This window comes from Hirundo rustica, chromosome 2, assembly GCF_015227805.2.
Source record: "Hirundo rustica isolate bHirRus1 chromosome 2, bHirRus1.pri.v3, whole genome shotgun sequence".
Classification (NCBI taxonomy): domain Eukaryota; kingdom Metazoa; phylum Chordata; class Aves; order Passeriformes; family Hirundinidae; genus Hirundo; species Hirundo rustica.
In genome coordinates this window covers 118,149,587-118,173,232 of record NC_053451.1, presented here as the reverse complement: position 1 = coordinate 118,173,232, position 23,646 = coordinate 118,149,587, and the positions used below count along the sequence as shown (strand labels likewise).

The 23,646-nt window shown below is 50.6% G+C and overlaps 1 protein-coding gene across 1 annotated transcript in view; it reads right to left on the bottom strand.

Annotated features, from left to right (window-relative positions):
- Window positions 1-698: 698 nt before the first annotated feature.
- The window catches only part of LOC120748479 (trifunctional purine biosynthetic protein adenosine-3-like), a 28,114-nt gene continuing 5,166 nt past the window's right edge, over window positions 699-23,646 (bottom strand). The window contains exons 6-23 of the mRNA XM_058419252.1: window positions 22,640-22,751; window positions 22,122-22,181; window positions 20,711-20,836; window positions 19,614-19,701; window positions 18,748-18,833; window positions 18,147-18,315; window positions 13,013-13,244; window positions 12,793-12,887; window positions 12,004-12,113; window positions 10,237-10,435; window positions 9,179-9,430; window positions 8,369-8,518; window positions 7,158-7,364; window positions 6,276-6,413; window positions 5,863-5,993; window positions 4,206-4,347; window positions 2,981-3,096; window positions 699-1,206 (exon numbers count right to left, since the gene is read on the bottom strand). Coding sequence (XP_058275235.1) covers window positions 940-1,206; window positions 2,981-3,096; window positions 4,206-4,347; window positions 5,863-5,993; window positions 6,276-6,413; window positions 7,158-7,364; window positions 8,369-8,518; window positions 9,179-9,430; window positions 10,237-10,435; window positions 12,004-12,113; window positions 12,793-12,887; window positions 13,013-13,244; window positions 18,147-18,315; window positions 18,748-18,833; window positions 19,614-19,701; window positions 20,711-20,836; window positions 22,122-22,181; window positions 22,640-22,751 — 2,680 coding nt within the window. The 3' untranslated portion in view covers window positions 699-939. The remainder of the gene's footprint in view (window positions 1,207-2,980; window positions 3,097-4,205; window positions 4,348-5,862; window positions 5,994-6,275; window positions 6,414-7,157; window positions 7,365-8,368; window positions 8,519-9,178; window positions 9,431-10,236; window positions 10,436-12,003; window positions 12,114-12,792; window positions 12,888-13,012; window positions 13,245-18,146; window positions 18,316-18,747; window positions 18,834-19,613; window positions 19,702-20,710; window positions 20,837-22,121; window positions 22,182-22,639; window positions 22,752-23,646) is intronic.

Here is a 23,646-nt window from a genome sequence, read left to right as displayed (position 1 = left end):
AGTAGTTAGTTGTGGGTATCCTCTGTTCTATGTATCAATGTTATCTGTTAGTTATCTGTTTAATGTACTGTTGTACCCTAAAACCCAATCGTAAATGCACTGATTCTGTGGTTCGAATGTTACATTCATCCCGTCCCGTACTTTCCCTGCACCCCTACCTTAGTCTGTAAGCCCTGCTGCTCTCCGAGACACCGCCCACATACCAGCCTGCCCATCAACTTGGGGGCCTCGCCCACTCCTCGCCTGCTCTGGGCCTGTCACCGCCTTTATGCAAATCGAGTATAGCCGGAAGTGAGTTTAGAACCAAAGAACCGCTCAGAACAGCGAGCCCGATCAAGACCCGGAGAGACGGAATGCAGCACTGAGTGGGGAAAGAGCCAAGGTAGCTGCCAGTATCATCTATAAACACCGAAGAGGGGTCGCCATAACCTCTGAAGTCCCTGCTAAGAGTCACCCCCCCTAGACATTCGAGCCATCAGTGAGCCTAGGGACTCCCGTGAGGCGTGGCTTCCGGCTCTGCGACGACAGCGACGCAGATCCGACGAGACCTCCTCCTCGGCGGTGTCCGGCTGGTGCAGCGTGGGCAAGGGCATCCCTACCCCGAGCCGTCCCTCTGCTGAAATCACTAATAAAGGCATTAAAAGGAGATAACATCGACTCCTGCCTATTTATAACACCCTTGGAAACACCTGATCAGTTTTACAGCTCGAGCCCCGTCCATGTAACACATTTCCTCCTTTACAGGTTTAAAAACAGAACAAAGGAATTCCAAACCTGACAAGCCAGCCTGGCTCCCACCATGGATTTTCCGAGGGGGTGTAACGAAAGCTGTGAGCTCAGGGAAAAGGCAGGGAATGGAAACTTGGGATACCGAGACATCCGAGAGAAGCACACGGAGCAGAAGGGGAGAGGAGGGGCCATGAGCAGAGCCCGAGCCCCTCAAGGACCTCCCCAGAGCCCCTCGTGTTCCTGAGGCTCCGCAGAGGACGCTTCGTGTCCGTGCTCCTCCTGCGGGCTGAGCCTTTGGCTCTCTCGCCTCCAGCAGGTCCTTCCATGGGCTCCCAGCCACACGGCCCCGCTGGCCACGAGCTGCAGGGCGGTGGGGAAGGCTCGGAGCTCGGCCTCCTGCAGCCGCTCCTCCAGCGCCGCCTCCGAGTCCCCCGGCAGCGGCTCCCGGCGGATCGCGGCCGCGGCGCTCGGCTCCTCCTGCGGGCACACGGAGCTCGGCAGGGGCTGGGCAGCACCGGGGGAAGGGGCTGGGGGTGTGGATGGAGCACGGCAGGGACACCCCGTGAGGGGACACCCCGTGAGGGGACACCCCGTGAGGGGAGACCACCGTGAGGGGACATCGCCATGGGGGCAAGCCCCGTGAGGGGACACCGCCGTGAGGGGACACCGCCATGGGGGCAAGCCCCGTGAGGGGACACCTCCGTGAGGGGAGACCGCCGTGAGGGGACACCGCCATGGGGGCAAGCCCCGTGAGGGGACACCGCCGTGAGGGGACACCGCCATGGGGGCAAGCCCCGTGAGGGGACACCGCCGTGAGGGGACACCGCCATGGGGGCAAGCCCCGTGAGGGGACACCTCCGTGAGGGGCAAACCCCGTGAGGGGACATCGCCATGGGGGCAAGCCCCGTGAGGGGACACCTCCGTGAGGGAACACCCCGTGAGGGGACATCCTGTGAGGGGCAAACTCCGAGAGAGGACACCGCCGTGAGGGGACATCACCATGGGGGCAAACCCCGTGAGGGGCAAACCCCATGAGGGGACACCGCCGTGAGGGGACATCACCATGGGGGCAAACCCCGTGAGGGGCAAACCCCGTGAGGGGACACCGCCGTGAGGGGACATCACCATGGGGGCAAACCCCATGAGGGGCAAACCCCGTGAGGGGACACCGCCATGAGGGGACATCGCCATGGGGGCAAACCCCGTGAGGGGACACCGCCGTGAGGGGACACCGCCGTGAAGGGACATCGCCATGGGGGCAAACCCCGTGAGGGGACATCGCCGTGAGGGGCAAACCCCGAGAGGGTACACCGCCGTGAGAGGACACCCCGTGTGGGGACACCGCTGTGAGGGGACGTCGCCATGGGGGCAAACCCCGTGAGGGGACATCGCCGTGAGGGGCAAACCCCGAGAGGGGACACCGCCGTGAGAGGACATCCCGTGAGGGGCAAACCCCGGGAGAGACACTGGCGAGAGGGGACACCGCCGTGAGGTGACACCCCGAGAGGGGACACCCCGAGAGGGGACACCCCGAGAGGGGACAGCTCTGGCGCCTCGGCGTGCAGCGGTAGGAGACTCGGGCTGGTGATGTTTTAAGTCTCAGCTCTCCTGTTTTCCAGATTCTGCACTGCCTCAGTGTGTGAGTCTGAGCTTCGTATAAAGTGTTAGCCACTTCTCTTCGCAGCTCGGTCAGACAAAATAATCCTTTTCCAGCCCCAGAACCAAAAACACTGCTGCAGCTTCAGGCCCAAAAAGTATAAACAACAGGGAACTGAGGGGAGCAATCTGGGACTTCACAACCTGAAGTTATAATTGGACAATTAACCCCAATATAAATAAATAAACAACAACAAAAAAATTATAAAAGTGGGAAAACTCATGACTCCTTGTCCATCACGGGTGTAGCCCATGCCAGGCTCTTGTGCTGCCCAAGGTGTATCCTTTGAAGGCCTTTTAATAAATACCAACTTTATTTCTTTAACTCTGTCCAGCCTCTGTTCTAGGGAGCCTCTCAAGGCATCACTGGCACATTCTGGGAGGAGGAGAAATGGAAAAAATCCCACCCCAAAATGCAAGGGAAGAAGACAGGGCTTCAAGCAATGCCAAATCGTCCTGGGTTTTACTGGTAACAATCCCAAGGTCCCCACACATTCCTGGTACCTCGGTCTGTTTCTGCCCCCAGAAAGAAAAATAAAAAAGCAAATTCCTAACTTCCAAATTTTCCTAACTTCCCAGTTCTGAGGCCACTCACCAGGACAAAATGCACAGTGCAGCCTGCGACTTTGAATCCACTTTCCAGGGGCTCTTGATGGGCATTTCCATCCTTGACGAGTGGAAAAAGTGATGGAGAAGCATTCAAAATTTTCCCTGGGCATCAGTGTGAGAGGAGAAAACAACAAAAAAAAAAGATTGATAATTTGAACTGAATTTCCTTAAAAATAAAGTGAGATGTGATCATCAGTCCAAACCCTGAGCAGCACTGCTCTGGTCTGAGGGAATCCTGCTCTTGCAGGAGTACGGGTGCAGCAGCATTCCCAGAGGAGCCTGTCCAAGCTCTCAGTGAGTGAGTAACTCCTGAGCAAGGCCTGAGGAGCTGGCACTAACTCACTGCTCACCCTTTACTGACTCACTGCTCACCCCTCGCTCTCTTGGGGCACGCATGGAGCAGTGTCAGGGTGTGCAGGGCACCACAGGAGGGAGAAATCCCTCCTGGGAATGGATAAATCCATCTTTCTCCCATTTTTCTCTGACTGGGAATGGCAGGGGCTGAGTTCAGCAGGATCCCCAGCACGGCTCCCTGGCAAAGGATGGGATCAAACTCCTCCCTTGGGGCAGGCACAGACCCACCCCATGTGCCCATTTTACCCTTCTCTCGCTGCTGAGGCAGCACAAGGGGCTCCTCTGGCAATCCTCAGCCAGAATCCCAGCACAGTCCCACTGCCAGGGGAAAGCAGAATCCCAGCACAGTCCCACTGCCAGGGGTGATGGAAGCAGAATCCCAGCACAGTCCCACTGCCAGGGGAAAGTAGAATCCCAGCACAGTCCCACTGCCAGGGGGGATGGAAGCAGAATCCCAGCACAGTCCCACTGCCAGGGAGAAGGGAAGCAGAATCCCAGCACAGTCCCACTGCCAGGGGGAAGGGAAGCAGGATCCCAGCACAGTCCCACTGCCAGGGAGAAGGGAAGCAGAATCCCAGCACAGTCCCACTGCCAGGGGGAAGGGAAGCAGGATCCCAGCACAGTCCCACTGCCAGGGGTGATGGAAGCAGAATCCCAGCACAGTCCCACTGCCAGGGGGAAGGGAAGCAGGGTCCCAGCACAGTCCCACTGCCAGAGAGAACCACATTCCCTGCTGGAATGTCAGCAGTACCAGCAGGGCTGAGGTATTTAACCAAAAGACAAGGAACTCTGGCAATGGAATCCTGGTGAGACCAGCCACCCCTGCTTTGGTTTCTCTTTTACATTTCATTTCTTACCTTTCCATTTTCGGAGAAAAGGGCTGGACAAAACTCTCATGAATCCTGACAGACAGATCAGCTCCACAGAGAATTCCTCCAGGACTCGGTCGATGGTGCTGTCGAATTCCGAGCGGCTCCCGTACAATTTGTGATCAATCACCTGGAGCAGGGAAACACCACAAAAGCCACATCAAGGAAACAGCTCGGTGGGATTGAGAGCAGCTGCTTGGGCAACAAAGAGGAACAAACTGGATTAATTCCAGAACACTTCATGATTTGAAAGGAGGGTGCAGTGAGGTGGGGTCGGTCTTTTCTGCCACATCCCAAGGTGAAAGGGTGAGAGGAAATGGCCCTAAATTGCACCAAGGGAGGTTCAGACTGGAGATAAGAAACAAAATTTCCCTTTTAAGAACGGTCAGGCACTGAAATGATTGCCCAGGGAGGTGGTGGAGTCAATTGGCCAGACCCTCTGGGTAAGGGGATGTCCTTAATTTCTATTTCTTTATTTCTACCCCACCTCCCATTTTCAGCCCCACAGGTGAGTGCTGATTCCTGACTCTCCTGAGGACCTTTAGATAAGGGGCTCACAAAACCTCATGCTCTTGCCTGAGAAAATGTGAGTTAATTTTGTTATCACTTTTTTTTTTTTTTTTTTTAGAGATGAGTCAGAAAAATGTCACGTGAATCCAACTCAGGAGCTGAAGAAACTGCTGAACCTTTCCATGCAGGGATTCTAAAAGAGTTTCTTTCCATCTGTGCACAGCTGTAAAAACAGCTGCTCAAACCCACTTGATATCAGAAGGGGGAATTCCTGCTTTTGATATCCCAAGTCATGGGATGCTCTCAGAAAATGCTGATGGTCCTTGCCAGTGGTTTGTGGAAAAAGCCAGACCAAATTCCTGTCCCAAAGAGCTGCTTTGTGGCCCACAGGGAGGAGAAAACTTAGATGGTGCCACTGAAAGGGACTGGGCACAATGTGAGACACAGGTTTTCATCCTGGAAAGGAGAAGCTCCAGGGAGAGCTCCGAGCCCCTGGCAGGGCCTAAAGGGGCTCCAGGAGAGCTGCAGAGGGGCTTGGGACAAGGGCTGCAGGGACAGGACACCGGGAATGGCTCCCAGTGCCAGAGGGCAGGGCTGGATGGGAGATTGGGAATCAGGAATTGTTCCCTGGCAGGGTGCTGAGGCCCTGGCACAGGGTGCCCAGAGCAGCTGTGGCTGCCCCTGGATCCCTGGCAGTGCCCAAGGCCAGGTTGGAAACTGGGGCTTGGAGCAGCCTGGGACAGTGGGAGGTGTCCCTGCCATGGCAGGGGTGGCACTGGGTGGGCTCTGAGGTCCCTCCCATCCCAAACCAGTCTGGGATTCTGTGATTCTAAGGGGGGATAAGCCCAGGAGACAGCACATTTCTGTGCTTTGCAGAACCTGAAATCTGACCTATTGCAGCCAAAGCTTGAACCTCATGGGCTGCCATCTCAGACCCAACTCACCCATTTAAACCCCTTCCCTGGGATGTAGCGCTCACTGCCCAGCTGGGAAAATCTCCCAGAGCCCAGTGAGGACTCGCTGTGCTCCATCCACGGGGAAAGTTCCACGCCGAAGTGAAACCTCAACGCTCAGCGAGCATTTCCTGACCACCTCAGGCTGGGGGAACAGACAGAAGGAGGGGCCGTGTCCTTACCCTGGTGGGGATGCCCGCGCGGGCGGCGCTGCACAGCTCCTGCACTCCGGGTCTGTTGGAGATGACCAGCACCAGCTGGGCGCAGCTGCCCGGCTCCCGCGCTGAGCCGATGAGCGCAGGCAGGGCCCTGCCTCCAGCGGGGAGAGACAAAAGGTGGGGGGACACCTGAGCACCCTGCAGCTGCTGCCGTGACAAAGATCTGCCCGTGCACGGACAGCGCTGAGGGCGGGGGGCACTGCGGAAGCTCGGTTTTCGAGCGGCGCAACACAACTCCAGACTTGCCGTCGAAGCGGAGCCCTGGAGTTTGGAGGGTCTGGAGGTTCTGCTGAAGGAAAGGCCGGGTGGACACACCTGAACCTGCCTCTCCAGAGGGTGTAAGGACAGTCTGTGTGCCAGGACAAGTGAGAGCTCACCTGCTCCAGAGACAAGGACAGCCACCTTCACCTTTCTCTTCTTGGGCTGGCTCTGGGCAGTGCTGTCGTTCAGCAGCTGCTGGGGGCTGCTGAGCTGCAGGGCCTCTGCAAGATTCTCCACTTCAATGTGAGAACCTGCTCCAAACACACCAGGAAAGTGTCAGATTTTACCTTTCCTTCTAAACTGACTTGGTGTAGTTTATTCATAAAGTTTCGATGACAGGAAATTGTATCAGCAATGAATTTATGCCGGCACAGATAGAGCTCCGAAGGGATTCACTGCTTGAACATCCCACATCCCAGGAGCTGTGCTGGTCTCTGATGTCACGTGCTCACAGAGTTGTTCACAAAGGCCCAGGCATGGCCTTCCCAAGGATTAGTCCCATCTTTTATACCTCTCATGTCCCAAAAGGATGCTGAAAATAATGCTGAAAGAGCTGAGGTGACATTTTGGCTGCCCAAACTGTTGGGTTTCCTGAGGGATTTTGGTTCCTGCCCTGCTGGATGTCAGTCAGTGACACAGCAGGATTCAGACTGACCATTACCACACGTGACTGCACACAGCTGTGGCCTGTCCTCAGCCTTTACATGGATCTGTGTGAGCTGGGAAGGGGGGGCAGGAGAGGAGTTGATCACCATGAGTAAGGTAAAATATCCCCTGATTTTTGGAACAATCAGCACAGGGATTTCCTGAAGCCTCAGGGAGGGACAGAGGTTATCCAGGTGCTGCCACTCTGAAACAAGAACTCATTTCTCATTTATTTAATACTGAAACAGAGATGTGGACGTGTCCAGTAGCCCCCAGCCTAGTGAAACAACAGGAAAGCAGTGTGAACTACACAAACTTTGGAACGGGGAATCTCTTCAGCTCCACCAGCTCACCTGTGTGACAAGGGGCAACCACCTTCCCAATCAGCCAGGCCTCCTGCTGCCTCTGGATGTCCTGGAGAACGTGCTGGGCCAGCTCCTTCTGCACGACCAAGACGGCCCCGATCCCACAGGGGAAGGTCTGAGCCATCTCCTCTGCAGAGAGGTTCCCCTCCTTGTAGAGCCAGCAAAAAATTTCAGGGATCTTCCAGCTGAGAGCATCTGGAAAAGATTGAAATTTGTGTGTGGGCAGGAGAAATGTTTGCTGTTATTTATTATTTACTGTCTGCAGTGACAGAGATATGTCACAAGAGCTGGTAGAGACCAATTCTTGCTGCCACAGAATTTCTGGGGCTGGAAAATCCCTCCCAGCCCAGGCAGCCCCAGCCGTGCCCCGTGCCCACCTTGTCCCCAGCCCAGAGCACTGAGTGCCACCTCCAGGTGCCACCTGCAGGGATGGGCACTGCAAAGCTCCCTGGGCAGCCCCTGCCAAGGCCTGAGCCCCCTTTCCATGGGGAAATTCCTGCTGCTGTCCAAGCTGAGGGGACCTTAAAGCCCATCTCAATCCATCCTCTCCCATGTCAGGGACACCTTCCACTATCCCAGGGTGCTCCAAGCCCCAGTGTCCAACCCAGCCTTGGAAATTTCTTTCTTTCCTTTCCAATTTCATTCTAGAGAAATACAACCCAACACACAGACACTTTTCCTTCCCCCTCCCTCTCCCCACTGTATTTCTAGACTCACATGAACATGGTTTTCTTTACTTTTTCCAACTTCTGAATTCTTTGCCCAATTTTGGCTCCATCAGAAGAAGTTCTGCCTTACTCACAGATATCAAATGTTGTGGCAAAGCTACCAAAAAACTGCATTAAATATGTGTGTGTGTGGAGCAAATGGTGCAAATTTATTGTCCCACCACACCTCAGTATTTGGTCAAAATGTTTTGTTTGGAGAGGTGTCCTGAGGAACACACAATCTTCTCCAAGACCTTTTTGTCCTAGATATGTGCTGCTTTTAACCTCCTCTGGAATTTCCCTCCTCCAACAAAGAGTGGGGCTCATCACTTGGAATGAAAATGGTTTTGGTTTTGGCAGCCCCTTGGAAAGGACCCGCCTGGGGCCATTCCCCTCTGCAGGGACATTTCTGAGGGTTCCACAGCTGAAGCTGGAAGGTCAAGACCGTGCTGTGCCTGAGTTTTGTCCCACAGGAGCAGCTCCGGTACTTACCCAGGACGGCGCTGATGTGCTCGGGCAGGAGCCTGGAGATGCCCCCCAGGAGCCCCTCAGCCGTGGGGGCAAAGCCCTTCACATGCCCCGAGCGGAGGACGGGCAGCAGAGCTGGGCTGAACATTTTCCCTGGGGTCAGCAAAACATCTCCTGCAAACAACAGCGTCAGCTCAGTCCTTCTGCTTAAGACCTCGTGAGAGGTTTAGAATAAAAACGTCACCGTCACAGACTGGTTTGGATTAGGAGGGACCTTAAATCCCACCCAGAGCCACCCCTGCCATGGCAGGGACACCTCCCACTGGCCCAGGCTGCTCCCAGCCCCAGTGTCCAACCTGGCCTTGGGCACTGCCAGGGATCCAGGGGCAGCCACAGCTGCTCTGGGCACCCTGTGCCAGGGCCTCAGCACCCTGCCAGGGAACAATTCCTGATTCCCAAGATCCAACCTAAATTTCCCCTCTTTCAGTCTGTACTCATTCCCCCTTGTCCTGTCCCTCCAGGCCTTGTCCCAAGTCCCTCTCCAGCTCTCTTGGGCACTGCAAGGGGCTCTGATGTTTCCCAGAGCCCTCCATTCTCCAGGCTGACTTCACTGGATTTGTTTCAAAGGCCGTGGGCTGTTTTTGGGAATGCTTCCCTGCACAGCTTCTCTCCCAGTCCTTGCAGAAGGCCTTGGCAAGGAGGCAGAAGTGCTGCCCACCCTTGCAGAGCAGTGGACACCACCAGCCCGACCCCAGAGATGGATGAACCCGACGGGATCAGCCCTGGGCAGAGGCTGGCCCTGGCAACTCCCCGGCATGAAGAAGGATGGCACACCCAGGGTGCTGTGCCCGCAGCTGCCCGGGGCTGGCGAGGAGCAGTGCAGCGAGGACGTCAGGAGGATCTTGCGCACGACGCCGAAGCCGCGGCCGTGGATGCCGGCAGAGCCCAGCCCCAGGAGCACGTCCCCCTCCTCAGCTCTCTGCAGCCCCGGCAGCCGCTGGCCGCGCTCCACCGCGCCCACCGCGAACCCGGCCAGGTCACAGTGCCCAGAGGGACACGGAGCCGCCGCTTCCGTCACCTCCGCGCCTGCCAGGGGAGAGAGGGGTCAGCACCTCCTGCCTGCGCTCATTTTAGACTCTCAGAATCCCGTAAGGTTTGGGTTGGAAGGGCCTTAAAGCCCATCCAGTGCCACCCCTGCCGTGGCAGGGACACCTTCCACTGTCCCAGGCTGCTCCCAGCCCCAGTGTCCAACCTGGCCTTGGGCACTGCCAAGTGTCCCACAGCTTCTCTGGGAATTCCATCCCAGCCCCTCCCCACCCTGCCAGGGAACAATTCCTGCCCAATATTCCAACTAACCCTGCCCTCCCTCAGCTCAAAGCCATGATTGTAACACCATTTTAAACTTGTGGCATCTCCTAAAGCCAGCAGCACATCCAGGGACACAGAGCCTAGGAACATTGTGATATATTTTTGAAATCCTTCTTGGTTTGTTGCTTTACCTCAGGACTCCCAACAAAACAAAACTTCATGAAAGAAGCGGTTTTGTCATTATGATTTCTGGTACTCTCGTGGCATCTCCCTGAGTATGGGAGAGGGCAAGGAAACATCAACATTGAGGAATGTGAGGCTTCCAGTTCTGTTCTCCTTTGTTCAGGGATAAAGAAGGAGGAGCAAGGATCCAAGTGCACAAATACTAAACCCCATCTTTCTGTGCTGACCCATCTTACAGACAAGGAAGAACTGAAGCACAAATTCTCAACTGGTTTTTTTTCCCACCAAACAGAAATCAACAATTCCAGGGCCACATTCTGCCTCCACCTCCCAAGTCCATTTCCCTGGTGATAAATTCAACCTCAGACCGCTCAGATCTCAGAGGAGAGGAGGGTCCTTACCCAGGAAAGCACAGCCTGCACTCCTGCACGCCTCAGCTATTCCTTCTTTGATTGTTTCCAGCACTTCAGCGTCGAGTTTGCCACAGGCCAAATGGCTGAGGAAGAAGAGGGGCTCAGCCCCCTGGGCCAGGAGGTCGTTGACACACAGGGCCACCAGGTCCTGCCCGATGGTGTCGTGTCTTTTACAGACCTGGGCAAGCTGCAAAACACGGTGGGAATGAGAAACAGGCAAAACTCAATTATTAATCAGTGAAATCAGCAGAAACCTGCTTTCCTCTGGAAGGAATCACTACGGGCCGTAGATGGAGGACAGGACCTGGTGCATTACCTGGTTGAAATCAAGAGAAAACAGCTCATTTTCTTTGAAGACAAAAAGAAAAAAAAAATCTATTTTGCTTTTTTAATATTAGAGTTCCAATCATAGAAATTGTCATTATGAGATTTGTTTGTTTGCTTGCTTCTTGGAGTATTGTCATAAAATCATGGAATGATTTGAGTTGGGAGGGACCTTAAGGCAAGGTCAGGTGTTGTGGCTCCTGCTCAGCTCACAGAGATGCCTTGGGACAAAGCTTACCCAGGGATCACAGAATTATAAAATCAGAGAATTATTGAGGGTGCAAAAGTCCTTTGAGATGATCAGTGGACAACTTTTCAAGGAGGTACCTTTTACTGACACAGTTCCACCTGTGCAGAAAAGCCCAGGACAGAGGGATGGGCGAGGGGAAGCCGTGGATAAACACCAAATGGTGAGGGAGCAGCACCCAAACAAAGTCTGGGCTTGGATTCCTGATTGATTTCCCTGGATTTAGGATGGATTTAGGAGTGCTATAGAAACAGGCATCCCACGGCCTTTGCTGCATGACAACACCTCCCTCCCACTGCCCCAGAAACAATCTGGGAGGGCACTGGGCATCCTTTCCTTGGCCAAGGAAGAACCTTGGGAGCAGCCTGTGGGAACACAGCTGGGAATGTCTCGGTGCCAAGCAGTTGGAACAAAGCCTCACAAGAGCCAGCACCAATCACTTTTTCATGCTCAGAGGTGTCTGAGGATGTGAGACTTGGAAAGACCTTCGGGATGATTCTGCTCAGTCTCCTGCTGTTTGTTATCCTGGCATTAGAGGCAGGATCTATTTGAAACAAAGGACATTGCTGTGCTTGACAGTGAAAGGAGCTTCAGATCTCCACTCTCCTGATGGCTGAGAACCTTCTGATTTAATACATAAATAAATCCCCAGGCCAACCTTACCCTGATTCAATACATGAATATAGCCCTGGCTCAATTTATCCCAATTCACTACATAACTACATTCCTAACTCAGCTTATCTTCTATCTTCTTAGCTAATTAAAATTCATTATTTCTTGGCTTTTTTAATGTTTGTTTCCTCCATCCTTCCTTTCCTCAGTCAGATACCTGACAGAGGTATCTCTTTCTCCCTTTATTAGGCTGAGGCTGCCAGTTCTCATTTCAACAACTCCCTGTGCTCCTCCACAGAGATCCTCCTCAAAGTCAATGGACCCTCCAGTTTATAGCAGGAATTCTGGCTTTTAGTGCCTCAAATGTTCAGCTAAACTTTGGGTTGTTATCATTTCACCACAGAATATCCCCACCCTCGATGAAGAATGCCCAGGCCTTGCACAAATAACCTTTTACAAAGTTCAGGTGGGCTCAGGGGTGTGTGTAGAGCTCAGGATCCTGGGACTGGCTGTGGCACTGAGACAGCCCTGGCAGGTGACACCAGCTTTGCTGCAGTGGAGCTGCCAACTACCTGCAGTTTGGGCCCAAGGCTCTTGGTCTGGGTCACCAGGATGGGATCATCATAACCAGACGCCTTCAGGTCAAAGAAAGCAGCAAAGCCTCCTCCTTCTGAGCGACCTCCTGCCGAGTACAAACACGAAGGGATTGGGTTTATGGGGAATAAAACCACCCAAACCCTCACCAGGAAAAGAACTGAAAATTATCCCAGGATCCCTGAGGCTGGCAAATCCCTCCCAGCCCAGGCAGTGCCAGCCATGCCCCGTGCCCACCTTGTCCCCAGCCCAGAGCACTGAGTGCCACCTCCAGGTGCCACCTGCAGGGATGGGCACTGCAGAGCTCCCTGGGCAGCCCCTGCCAAGGCCTGAGCCCCCTTTCCATGGGGAAATTCCTGCTGCTGTCCGAGCTGAGCCTCCCCTGGCCCAGGCTGAGGCCGTTCCCTCTGCTCCTGTCCCTGTTCCCTGGGAGCACAGCCCGACCCCCCCGGCTGTCCCCTCCTGTCAGGGGCTTGTGCAGAGCCACAAGGTTCCCCCTGAGCCTCCTTTCCTCCAGGGTTTTTAATTACTATAATTTATTTATTTCCGTTAAATTCCTCTCCATTCTGCACCTCCAAGAAGCACAATGACCTCCATGGCAAGGCAGGCGTTTGTTAATGAACCATGAGAGGAGCGACGAGAAAGAAATGAATTTCCTTTCTTTGTGCTGATCCCAGCCCAGTTTCCCAAGCTCAGTTTCAAGCCCACCCCTCAGGGAGAAAAGGACCAATGCACTGAGGGAATTCCCAGGTTCTGCCCGGTCCTACCTGCCCTGGCGCCTCTCCGAGCTGCTGTTTGCGGCAGATGGCTCCAAAGGTCCCTGGTTCCAGCTGCCACCTGCCTGTCCTTGTACACCAGGGCCCTGTGGGGAGGGAGGGAGGTGCTGGCAGCAGCAGTGACCCTTCCTGCAGGGCCCAGCGGAGATGGGCCAGATGTGAGAGGCAGGAAGGAACATCTGGGCTGGGCTCAGGGCCTGTGCTCACGTACAGGGGCTGCTGGAGCAGCCGCAGGCCCCGGTGCCCGATGTCCCTCCTGAAGGTGGCCCCCTGGAAGTGGATGGTGGCCACACCTCTGTTGGCTTCTCCCACGGCTTCCATCAGGTCCTGCCTGACAGCAGTGACGGACAGGACTCTGCCACCACTCGTCACCACCCTGCCGTCCCTCAGTGCCGTGCCCCCGTGGAACACCTGCAGCCCCAGCTGCTCGGCTTGCGGGAGCCCTGCGGAAACAAGGGGAATTCTCTGAGGATTGTGAATCGCATTCTCTCCTGACTCAAATCCCAGAATCAAGGTGGGAAGAATCCCTTCAGGATCACCCCAAACCCTGTCCCCAAGGGCCACATCCAGACTGCTCCTGAGCACTGCCACAGACAGTGACTGCAAACCTCCCTGGGCAGCTCAGCCCAAGGCCTGAGCACTCTGCCAGGGAAATTTTCTGTCCCAATCTCCACCCTGAGCCTGCCCTGGTGCGATTTGAGGCCATTTCCTCTCCTCCTGTCCCTGCCCCTCCTGTCAGGGGCTTGTGCAGAGCCACAAGGTTCCTCCTGAGCCTCCTTTTCTCCAGGCTCAGCCCCCTGCTCCTCCCAGGATGTGTTTTCCAGACCTTTCCCCAGATCCATTACCTCTGTGGACAAAACACTGAAGACTGAAGTAATTTATTCAGTCAAGGGAGAACAAAGAACTTTCCACCTTTGCTTTTTCTCTGAGAAACAGCATCATCAGTGAAAGGCATTCCAGTGCACTGGCCCCAGGACTCCCATTCTGAGCCACCCAGTAAAACATCAGGGAATTCCAGACTCGTTTGTGCTGGGAGGGACCTCAAAGTCCACCCAGTGCCACCCCTGCCATGGCAGGGACACCTCCCACTGTCCCAGGCTGCTCCCAGCCCCAGTGTCCAACCTGGCCTTGGGCACTGCCAGGGATCCAGGGGCAGCCACAGCTGCTCTGGGCACCCTGTGCCAGGGCCTCAGCACCCTGCCAGGGAGGAAATTTTTCCTAATATCTGGCCTAAACCTGTCATTTTCCAGTTTGAGGCCATTCCCTGTGTCCTGTCCCTGCAGCCCTTGGGAATTGTCTCTCTCCAGCTTTCCTGGGGCTCCTTCAGGCCCTGCAAGGCCACCCTGAGCTCAGCCCAAAGCTTCTCCTGGCCAGGCTGAACAATGCCAGCTCTGCCAGCCTTTGCTCCCAGCAGAGCTGCTCCATCCCTCTGCTCATCCTGCTGCCTCCTCTGGGCTCTCTCCAGCAGCTCCACTTCTGGGGCACCCCAAATGTAAAAAAAGAAATCCCACAGGAACAGAAATATGGGATCCAGGAGGCAGCAGGGGACATGTCCCTGGCCTGTGCCAGGAAAGTTGTGCTCTCCCTGGGAACTGTGGATAATTTGTGCAGGGCTTTCCTGCAGGGAATCACAATCCAAAGCCATTTCTTGCTGAATTCTCCCCTCTCCCTGACATGAAACCATCAATGCTGTTGTTACATCAGCACTTCCCCACTATTCCATCCTGCCCACCCCACACAATTCCCTACAACATCTGGAACTGGTGCTTCAGAAACCCTCACAGGTGGCTGGTCTGACACAAGGAACCAAAACTGTTCAAGGTTTGGAGCTTTTTTTATATTCCTATTTTGAGGGAAGAGGAGGAACTGCTGCCATCACCTGGGAAAAACGAGAACCAAGCACAGTTTTGTCCTTGCTACAGGCTCAAGGGATTCTTCTCCCTGGCCCTGCTGCAATGGAAACACAACCACTTTGCACCCTGTTGTGAGGAATACTCCAGAATAAAAAGTTTGTCAAGCCACGGAAATCACAGAATCACAGAATATCCCGAGCTGGAAGGACACACAAGGATCATCCAGTGCAACCCCTGGCCCTGCACAGGATCCCCCAACACTCCCACCCCTGGGAGCATCTTCTGAAAAGATGGGATTCGGTGTGAAAAAGGGAATACAAACTAACAAACCCCATGAAACTGTGAAGTGCAGGATAATAACAGAAGAATGGATTGAATTGCATTGATTTGACCCTTTTTTGTGATTAGCAAGCAGGGGGTCAGAAACCCTGCCAGGGACAAGGCATCAGAGCACGACCTTGTCCCAGGTGATGGAGGGTCCCCAGAGAGCTGCCAAAATTCGGGAGCCCTGGCCAGGAGCTGAGGTGCTGGGGTGGGCTGACACCAGGAGAGGTTGGGACTGAGCCAGAAGGAAACGGTTCTGTAACAGCTCCCTCTGTTCTTAAACACTGTAAACATCTTCATGAGATCCTGAACCAGGAGTAAGGACAGAGGAAATGAGTATTGAACACCTGTATGAATCCTGAATATCCAAATGGTATTGATATTTAAATGAATATTGAATACCTGTATGAATCCTGAATATCCAAATGGTATTGATATCCAAATGAGTATTGAATACCTGTATGAATCCTGAATATCCACATCCAATATCTAAGTGATATTGATACCCAAATGAATATTGGATACCTGTATGAATCCTGAATATCCAAATAGCATTGATATCCAAATGGTATTGATATCCGAATGAATACTGACTATCCATATCCAATATACAAATGGTATTGATATTTAAATGAATATTGAATATCTGTATGAATCCTGAATATCCAAATGGTATTGATATACAAATGAGTATTGAATACCTGTATGAATCCTGAATATCCATATCCAATATCCAAATGGTATTGATATCCAAATGAATATTGAATGCCTGTATGAATATTGAATAACCACATCCAATATCCAAATGGTATTGATATCCAAATGAGTATTGAATACCTGTATGAATATTGAATATCCACATCCAATATCCAAATTGTATTGATATCCAAATGAGTATTGAATACCTATATGAATATTGAATATCCATATCCAATATCCAAATGGTATTGATATCTAAATGAATATTGAATACCTGTATGAATCCTGAATATCCAAATGGTATTGATATCCAAATGAATATTGAACACCTGTATGAATCCTGAATATCCACATCCAATATCCAAATTGTATTGATATCTAAATGAATATTGAATGCATGTATGAATATTGAGTATCTATGTTGAGTATCTGTATGGATATTGAATATCTATATCTAATATCTATATAAAGATTGAATATTGATACCAAATATCAATATGAATATTAAAATCTATATCTAACGTATATATAGATATTGGATACCTATGCAGATATTGAACATCTATATCAAACACCTATATTAATATTGAATATATATGGTCTTGAATATCTACATAAAATATCCATATAAATATTGAATACCTGTATCTAATATCTGTATGAATATTGAATACTGAATATCTATATCTAATACTTATATGAAGATTGAATATCGATCTTGATATCAAATACCCATATGAATATTAAAATCTGTATCTAATACATGAATATTGAATACCTACATGAATATTGATGGCTCTAATATCTAAGTTAATATTGAATACCTGTATCTAATATCTACATGAATAGTGAACCCCAGGCTCTAATATCTGAGTTAACACTGAATACCTGTATCTAATATCTACATGAATATTGAACCCCAGGCTCTAATATCTAAGTTAACATTGAATACCTGTATCTAATATCAAGATGAATATTGAGCCCCTGGCTCTAATATCTGAGTTAACACTGAATATCTGTATCTAATATCTACATGACTATTGAACCCCTGGCTCTAATATCTAAGTTAATATTGAATATTTATATATAATATCTACATGAATATTGAGCCCCTGTCTCTAATATCTAAGTTAATACTGAATATTTATATATAATATCTACATGAATATTGAGCCCCTGGCTCTAATATCTAAGTTAACACTGAATATCTGTATCTAATATCTACATGAATACTGAACCCCTGTTTCTAATATCTAAGTTAACACTGAATACCTGTATCTAATATCTACATGAATATTGAACCCCTGTTTCTAATATCTAAGTTAATATTGAATACCTGTATCTAATATCTACATGAATACTGAACCCCTGGCTCTAATATCTGAGTTAACACTGAGTACCTGTATCTAATATTGAGATGAATATTGAACCCCTGGCTCTAATATCTAAGTTAATTTTGAATATCTGTATCTAATATCTACATGACTATTGAACCCCTGGCTCTAATATCTGAGTTAACACTGAGTACCTGTATCTAATATTGAGATGACTATTGAACCCCTGGCTCTAATATCTAAGTTAATATTGAATATCTGTATCTAATATTGAGATGACTATTGAACCCCTGGCTCTAATATCTGAGTTAACACTGAATATCTGTATCTAATATCTACATGACTATTGAACCCCTGGCTCTAATATCTGAGTTAACACTGAGTACCTGTATCTAATATTGAGATGACTATTGAACCCCTGGCTCTAATATCTAAGTTAATTTTGAATATCTGTGTCTAATATTGAGATGACTATTGAACCCCTGGCTCTAATATCTGAGTTAACACTGAGTACCTGTATCTAATATTGAGATGACTATTGAACCCCTGGCTCTGATATCTGAGTTAACACTGAGTACCTGTATCTAATATTGAGATGACTATTGAACCCCTGGCTCTAATATCTGAGTTAACACTGAGTACCTGTATCTAATATTGAGATGACTATTGAACCCCTGGCTCTGATATCTGAGTTAATATTGAATATCTGTATCTAATATCTACATGACTATTGAACCCCTGGCTCTAATATCTGAGTTAATATTGAATATCTGTATCTAATATCTACATGACTATTGAACCCCTGGCTCTAATATCTAAGTTAATATTGAATATCTGTGTCTAATATTGAGATGACTATTGAACCCCTGGCTCTAATATCTGAGTTAACACTGAGTACCGCTATGAACACAGAATGTCCCAGTGCCCAGGTCCCAGAGCCCTGGGAGGAAGGTGCCCACTCTGGTGATCCTGGGACAGCTGCAGGAGGCTGCCCTGCTCCTGTTCCAAAGGTCACCAGCCCTCAGGTCTCCCCCTTGCCCCTTGGCTGAGCCCGTTTACCCCTGGGAGCAGCATAAATCCAAACCCACGGCAGGACTGCGCTGTAATTAAAGAATTAACAACCTTCCAGGGTTACCTGTGACCTCCATGCCTTTGTCAGAGTCCCCTGGGTATCCTGGGCTGGCCATGACCACGCACACAGCGCTTCTGTTCTCCGACCAGGCTGGCATGCAGCTGCAGAGTTTGCCATCCATTGTTGCTTGGATCACCTCATAAAAATCATTTTTAAGCAGAGGGAGAATCACCTGTAGAAAGTTTTCAGAGTGATGGAAGTTCATTTTTATTTTGCTGGCTTGCTGAAAATCGCCTTAGGGAAAATTCAGTTGATGGAATAAAATCTGTATGTGCCGAGCCAGTAACTCTGGGTGAGCATTTAATTTGCAGATTTTTTTTGGTGCCAGTCATAAATTTAGAAACACAAGATGTGAGCTTATGTAGAAGGAAGGTGAATTTAGGCCCCTCCCATTATGCTTCTATCCAGAAAAACAAAATCTGAGGAACCATGTTTTAACTTAAAGCCTTTAACTAATAATTCACAGGAGCTAACAAGCCAAAATTTTAAATTACCTCAGACATTGTCTAAGATGTTCACATCCAGATCTTTCCCTAGAAATAAACTACAACAGTAAGAGGTAAAAGAATGGAGCATCTTTAATTTTCCCGGGTGTTCCACTCACCTGACACTGGGGATCCCCAAACTGGCATTTGAAGTTTAAAATCTTCACCCCCTCTTTGGTCAGCATCAAACCTGTTTGCAGCACACCTGGACAACAAAGAGCACAGCCAAGCAAATGAACTTCAACATTTCTTCCTTTCTTTCGAGGGCTCCTTTAAATGAAACCGAGCGTTTTGGAGGGTGGGGTCCATTTCTGCGAATCCGAAGGAATTAGGAGCAAGAGTTCTGCAAGCGCTTAGGTGCAAGTCATAACAATTCCCAAATATCCACAAAAGTGACAAGCAGCCACCTGAGGAACAGGGCACCACGTTTGAAACCCCACAGAGCAGAGGTTCTCTGGCTTGGTGCACCCAGCTCCGTTCTTCCTCAACTCCCACTCCACCCTTCCTCAGGAATTGTCAAAAAGGCCCCCAAAAGCAGAAACTGAAGATGTGGGTGGGAGCCCAGCTCTTTAGAGGTCTGAGATCTCTCCAGTGCCAACAGCAGCCCTTGGCATGAAGTGACACCTGTGGGCACCACCTGCCTTTTCCAAAACAGCCTCTGGATAAAGATCTGGTGAAAATGGACATTGTGTGTGGGAGGGAGCAATGCAGCAGGACTGAAGCGTATGTGTGCCCTGAACTGCAAATAAATCTATTTTCTTTAAAAACGTTTCATAAAATCACGGTGTTTTAAGGAGAAAAGGCCAAAGTTCTCTCCCAAACAAAGAGCTGTGAACCAAATGACTGAGGCTTAACACTGCATGAAAAATGAGCTGCTGCTGGGGGGTTTTCTTTTCAACAAATACCATCTGGAATTCAGAAGCAGCCTCTGACAATGGAAGTGACCTGGGCAGGGGCTTACCTTGGTTTCCAGGAGCTCACTCACCTACGTAGGCTGCTCCTTCTTGTCTCAAGCTGTCCACGACGTGCTGGAGGATGGCACCCCTGATTTGCTCTAGGAGAGCTTCTGGAACCTGACAACCAAATCAAAACCACTGAGGCAGTGATGATGATGATGCCTTCAGTTTTCTCTTTGCTGTATTTCCTGTTCTGTGCTGCCCAGGCGCAGCTCTGAGCTCACACTCAGGCTCACTCAGCTCCCTGCACACAGCAGCCACGCAAAACAAATCCTGTTCCTGCTGCACACCAAGGACAACTGGGACAAGTGTTCAGCCCAAAAGCACAAACAACGGTGGCTGAGGGGAGAAAACAAGAAGGATGGGACTGCAGAACCTGGAGCTGGAATTGGACAATGAAACCCCAAGGTGCAAATGGACCCAAACTTATCCAAGTGTGAGACCTCGTGACTGGGGCTCCATTTTGTGACCATTTTGTGTCCATTTTGGTTCCATCTTGGGTGCAGCCCTGGCCAGGCTCTTGTCCTGCCCAAAGTGTACCCTGAAAGCCCTTTCAGTAAATCTCTACTTTATTCTCTGGCTCCGTCCTGTCCCTGCTCCAGCTCAGCCTTCCCAAGGCAGCAGTGGTATCTGTTGGCCTTGCTGGAAGGACTGGGCTGAGAAGATGCCTGAGCTGTTTGCTGCTGTCCCACCCCAAGCCCTGCTCCTTCCCTTGGGGTGCTGCTGTCTGAAGGATGGAAATCTCACTCCTCTGCCTCCAGAGGTGCTTTGGGTGCTTCTGAAGGAGGTGTGGGACCGGCAGCCTGGGCTGAGCACAGTCAGGGTGTTTCTGGCCTTGGAGGAACCCACACTGGTGATGTGTTGGAGCAGTGCTTTAAGAACCCACAAGGACCCCCAGGTTATGTTCAGGGCACAAAGGTCCCAGGCACACAGAGAATCCTGCAGGGATTTCTGACAAGATGCTGATGGGAGCAGAGAAACACCAAGTTTATGGAAAATGGAAGAGAGAAAAGAGAGGCTACTCCAGAGAATGAACCCCCAAAGAATAACTGCTGAGGTTTGAGCCCTGGAATCCACCCCAGAAGACAGCGGGATGGGGAGCAGGGGAACCCCGCGGGGGCCGTACCTGAGGCACGGGGCAATAGGCTCCCATCCCCGCCGTGGTGGGACCCCGGTCCCCGTCCTGCAGCCGCTTGTGGGGCTGAGCCGGGGGCATGGAGGCCACGGTGACACCGTCCGTGAAACAGGAGCACTGCGGGGAGAGACAGCGCTGAGAGCGGGGACAGCGGCCGCAACAGCCCGGCCCAGGGGCCAGCGCTGCTGGGCACAGCCTGAGGCTCAGCTCCGCTGGAAAGCGGGGAAATTGCACAAAGCCACACTGCAAAGGGTATTAAAGCCCATCCAGTGCCACCCCTGCCACGGGCAGGGACACCTCCCGCTGTCCCAGGGGAAGCTCCCACGTGGAGCATTTGCCAGCAAGGACAAGGAGCCTGGGAACACAACCCACAGCAAAGAAATGAGACTGTTGTCCTTTAGTTATGGATATTTAACCAGAACCTTCCAAATCGTCCTCAGAGAGCATTTTGCTGGTATCTGGGTAGAAATGATTCTTAGCCCTTAACAAAAAGAAAAATTCATTGAAATATTTTTCTCCGTTACAATTTTTTGGCTCATTGAGCATCCTGAAGGGACAGATGGAAAAGAAGAGCTGGGATCTGAGAACAGAAGAATCAAGTTGCTGCAGTTCCCAGAATCGTGGAATTACAAAATGGTTGGGTTGGAGGGACCTTAAATCCCACCCAGTGCCACCCCTGCCATGGCAGGGACACCTCCCACTGTCCCAGGCTGCTCCCAGCCCCAGTGTCCAACCTGGCCTTGGGCACTGCCAGGGATCCAGGGGCAGCCACAGCTGCTCTGGGCACCCTGTGCCAGGGCCTCAGCACCCTCTGAGTAAAGAATTTCTCAGAATCCCCTAGGATCCATTTATTCTGCTACAAGCCCATTGACCTGAAGGATTGATTGTTTCTTTCTCGTGTTTAAATTACCAAGAGAAGTGGTGACTGTCATTACAATTCCCTTTTGATGAATCTGATTTCGAGTCATGTGGACACATGCCTGTCCTCTGACAAGTGAATGGCCTGAGAGAGGCACTAAATATTAGCACAAAGTTATGGATGTAACAAGAATTACCAAGGCAAAATCCATAAAAACATGTTTTGGGTCACTTTAGGAAAAAACAACAACAACAACAACAACAACAAAACAACTAAACAAAACCCACAACATTTTCCCCCTAAAATAACCACTATAAATGCAACTTCACTGTTAATGTAGAAGGAAAATCTGCTGAGAGCATGCATTGGTTAGCATGACACAGGGCTTAGATTGCATGTTATATATATGCAATAGATCTACATTTCTCAAAGTACAACTAAAACAAACAAACAAATTTGAAACAATTAACTTGGGTGTTTACGCAGAAGCATGACATTGATGACAAAGGGTAAAAGCACAATATCACACTACAAATCACATACAGAAAGTTCTTCCCCTTGAAGGAGTTCTTCAATAACAACCATGTCTCCAAACATTCTGTCCTGTAAAAGGCAGAACAGAACAAAAGAAATCCCCAGTGAGCAGACATGAATCCACTGCCTGAATCCTCTCTTCATTCTCTTTTAAGAGAAGAGCCCCAATGTACATGAGGGGTGCCAGCTTGCTTGGATGCCGGTGGGGAAAGCCAAAGGAATTTCATTTGGACGTAAGGAGGCAACACTGAAATGCTCCTTATCAGGCCTGGGAGACAAGGAAAAATTACAGTTTGGAGGGGCAGGGAAGTGGGACTCGAGGCTGGAACAGAAGTTCGGTCACAAAAGCTCCCAGCCCTGCCTGGAGCACACAGGAGGAATCTGAGGAGACCCAGGGAAACTCTTGAGTCAAATGAATGAGTTTCTCCCAAAAATTTCTCCCAGCCTCCTGTCGCTGGAATTACAAACTCCCCGAGTACAGAACGCCAAGACTTGGAGTGGCAGGGATTAAGTAAGGATTTATCCACCTGCATAATCTCCTGGACAGCTCTGCAGGCCTCCTCCTTGCTGGCTGCAATGGTCACTTCTTTCCTGGCCGCTGGACCCCGCGCCCGCACCACCCGTGCAGGGAAATCTGTGCTTTAGGGGAAGCAGAGTGGGGGGTCACACATCCCTTCTGCATCCAGGGAAATCACCCCTTCGCTCCTGAACGCCGCCCACGGTCCCCCTGTACCTCCAGAACTGCCCCGCTAACTCTGAAACGCAAACTAAAATCCATGCAGTTAAAAAAAGAACGAAGCGTCGCACCGTTAATTAACGTATTTTAACTTTAACCAGTCACCCTCTGGCTGGTGAGCAGCCAAATAAAATCTTTTTTGAAGGGCTGCTTCTGCACACAAATTTCCTGTTTCCTGAAAGAACGCCTGCCTCTCCTTTCCACAGGTTTCTGTTGGGTTAAACCTCACCCCAGTTCGTACCACACAGGCTCCCACCAGGCTCCCTGTGCACGCCTGGGACAGTTTTCCCTTTGGAGCCTTGCACTTGCTGACAGAGAAGGTGTTGGCCTCGTCTCCATGTGGCAGCAGCATAAACTGGGTGAAAACCCCGTGGAAATGTTGGTTTTATTCGAAAAAACCCCACAGGTTCCATGAGTTTATCCCACATGGAGCACTTGCCAGCAAGGACAAGGAGTCTGGGAACACAACCCACAGGCAAAGAAATGAGACTGTTGTCCTTTAGTTATGGATATTTAACCAGAACCTTCCAAATCATCCCCAGAGCGTGTTTTGCTGGTATCTGAGTAGAAATGATTCTTAGCCCTTAACAAAAAGAAAGATTCATTGAAATATTTTTCTCCGTTACAATTTTTTTGCCTTATAAATGGCTCATTGAGCATCCTGAAGGAGCAGCTGGAAAAGAAGAGCTGGGATCTAAGAACAGAAAAATCAACCTGCTGCAGCTCACAGAATCATGGAATCACAAAATGGTTGGGTTGGAGGGACCTTAAATCTCATCCCATCCCACTCCTGCCATG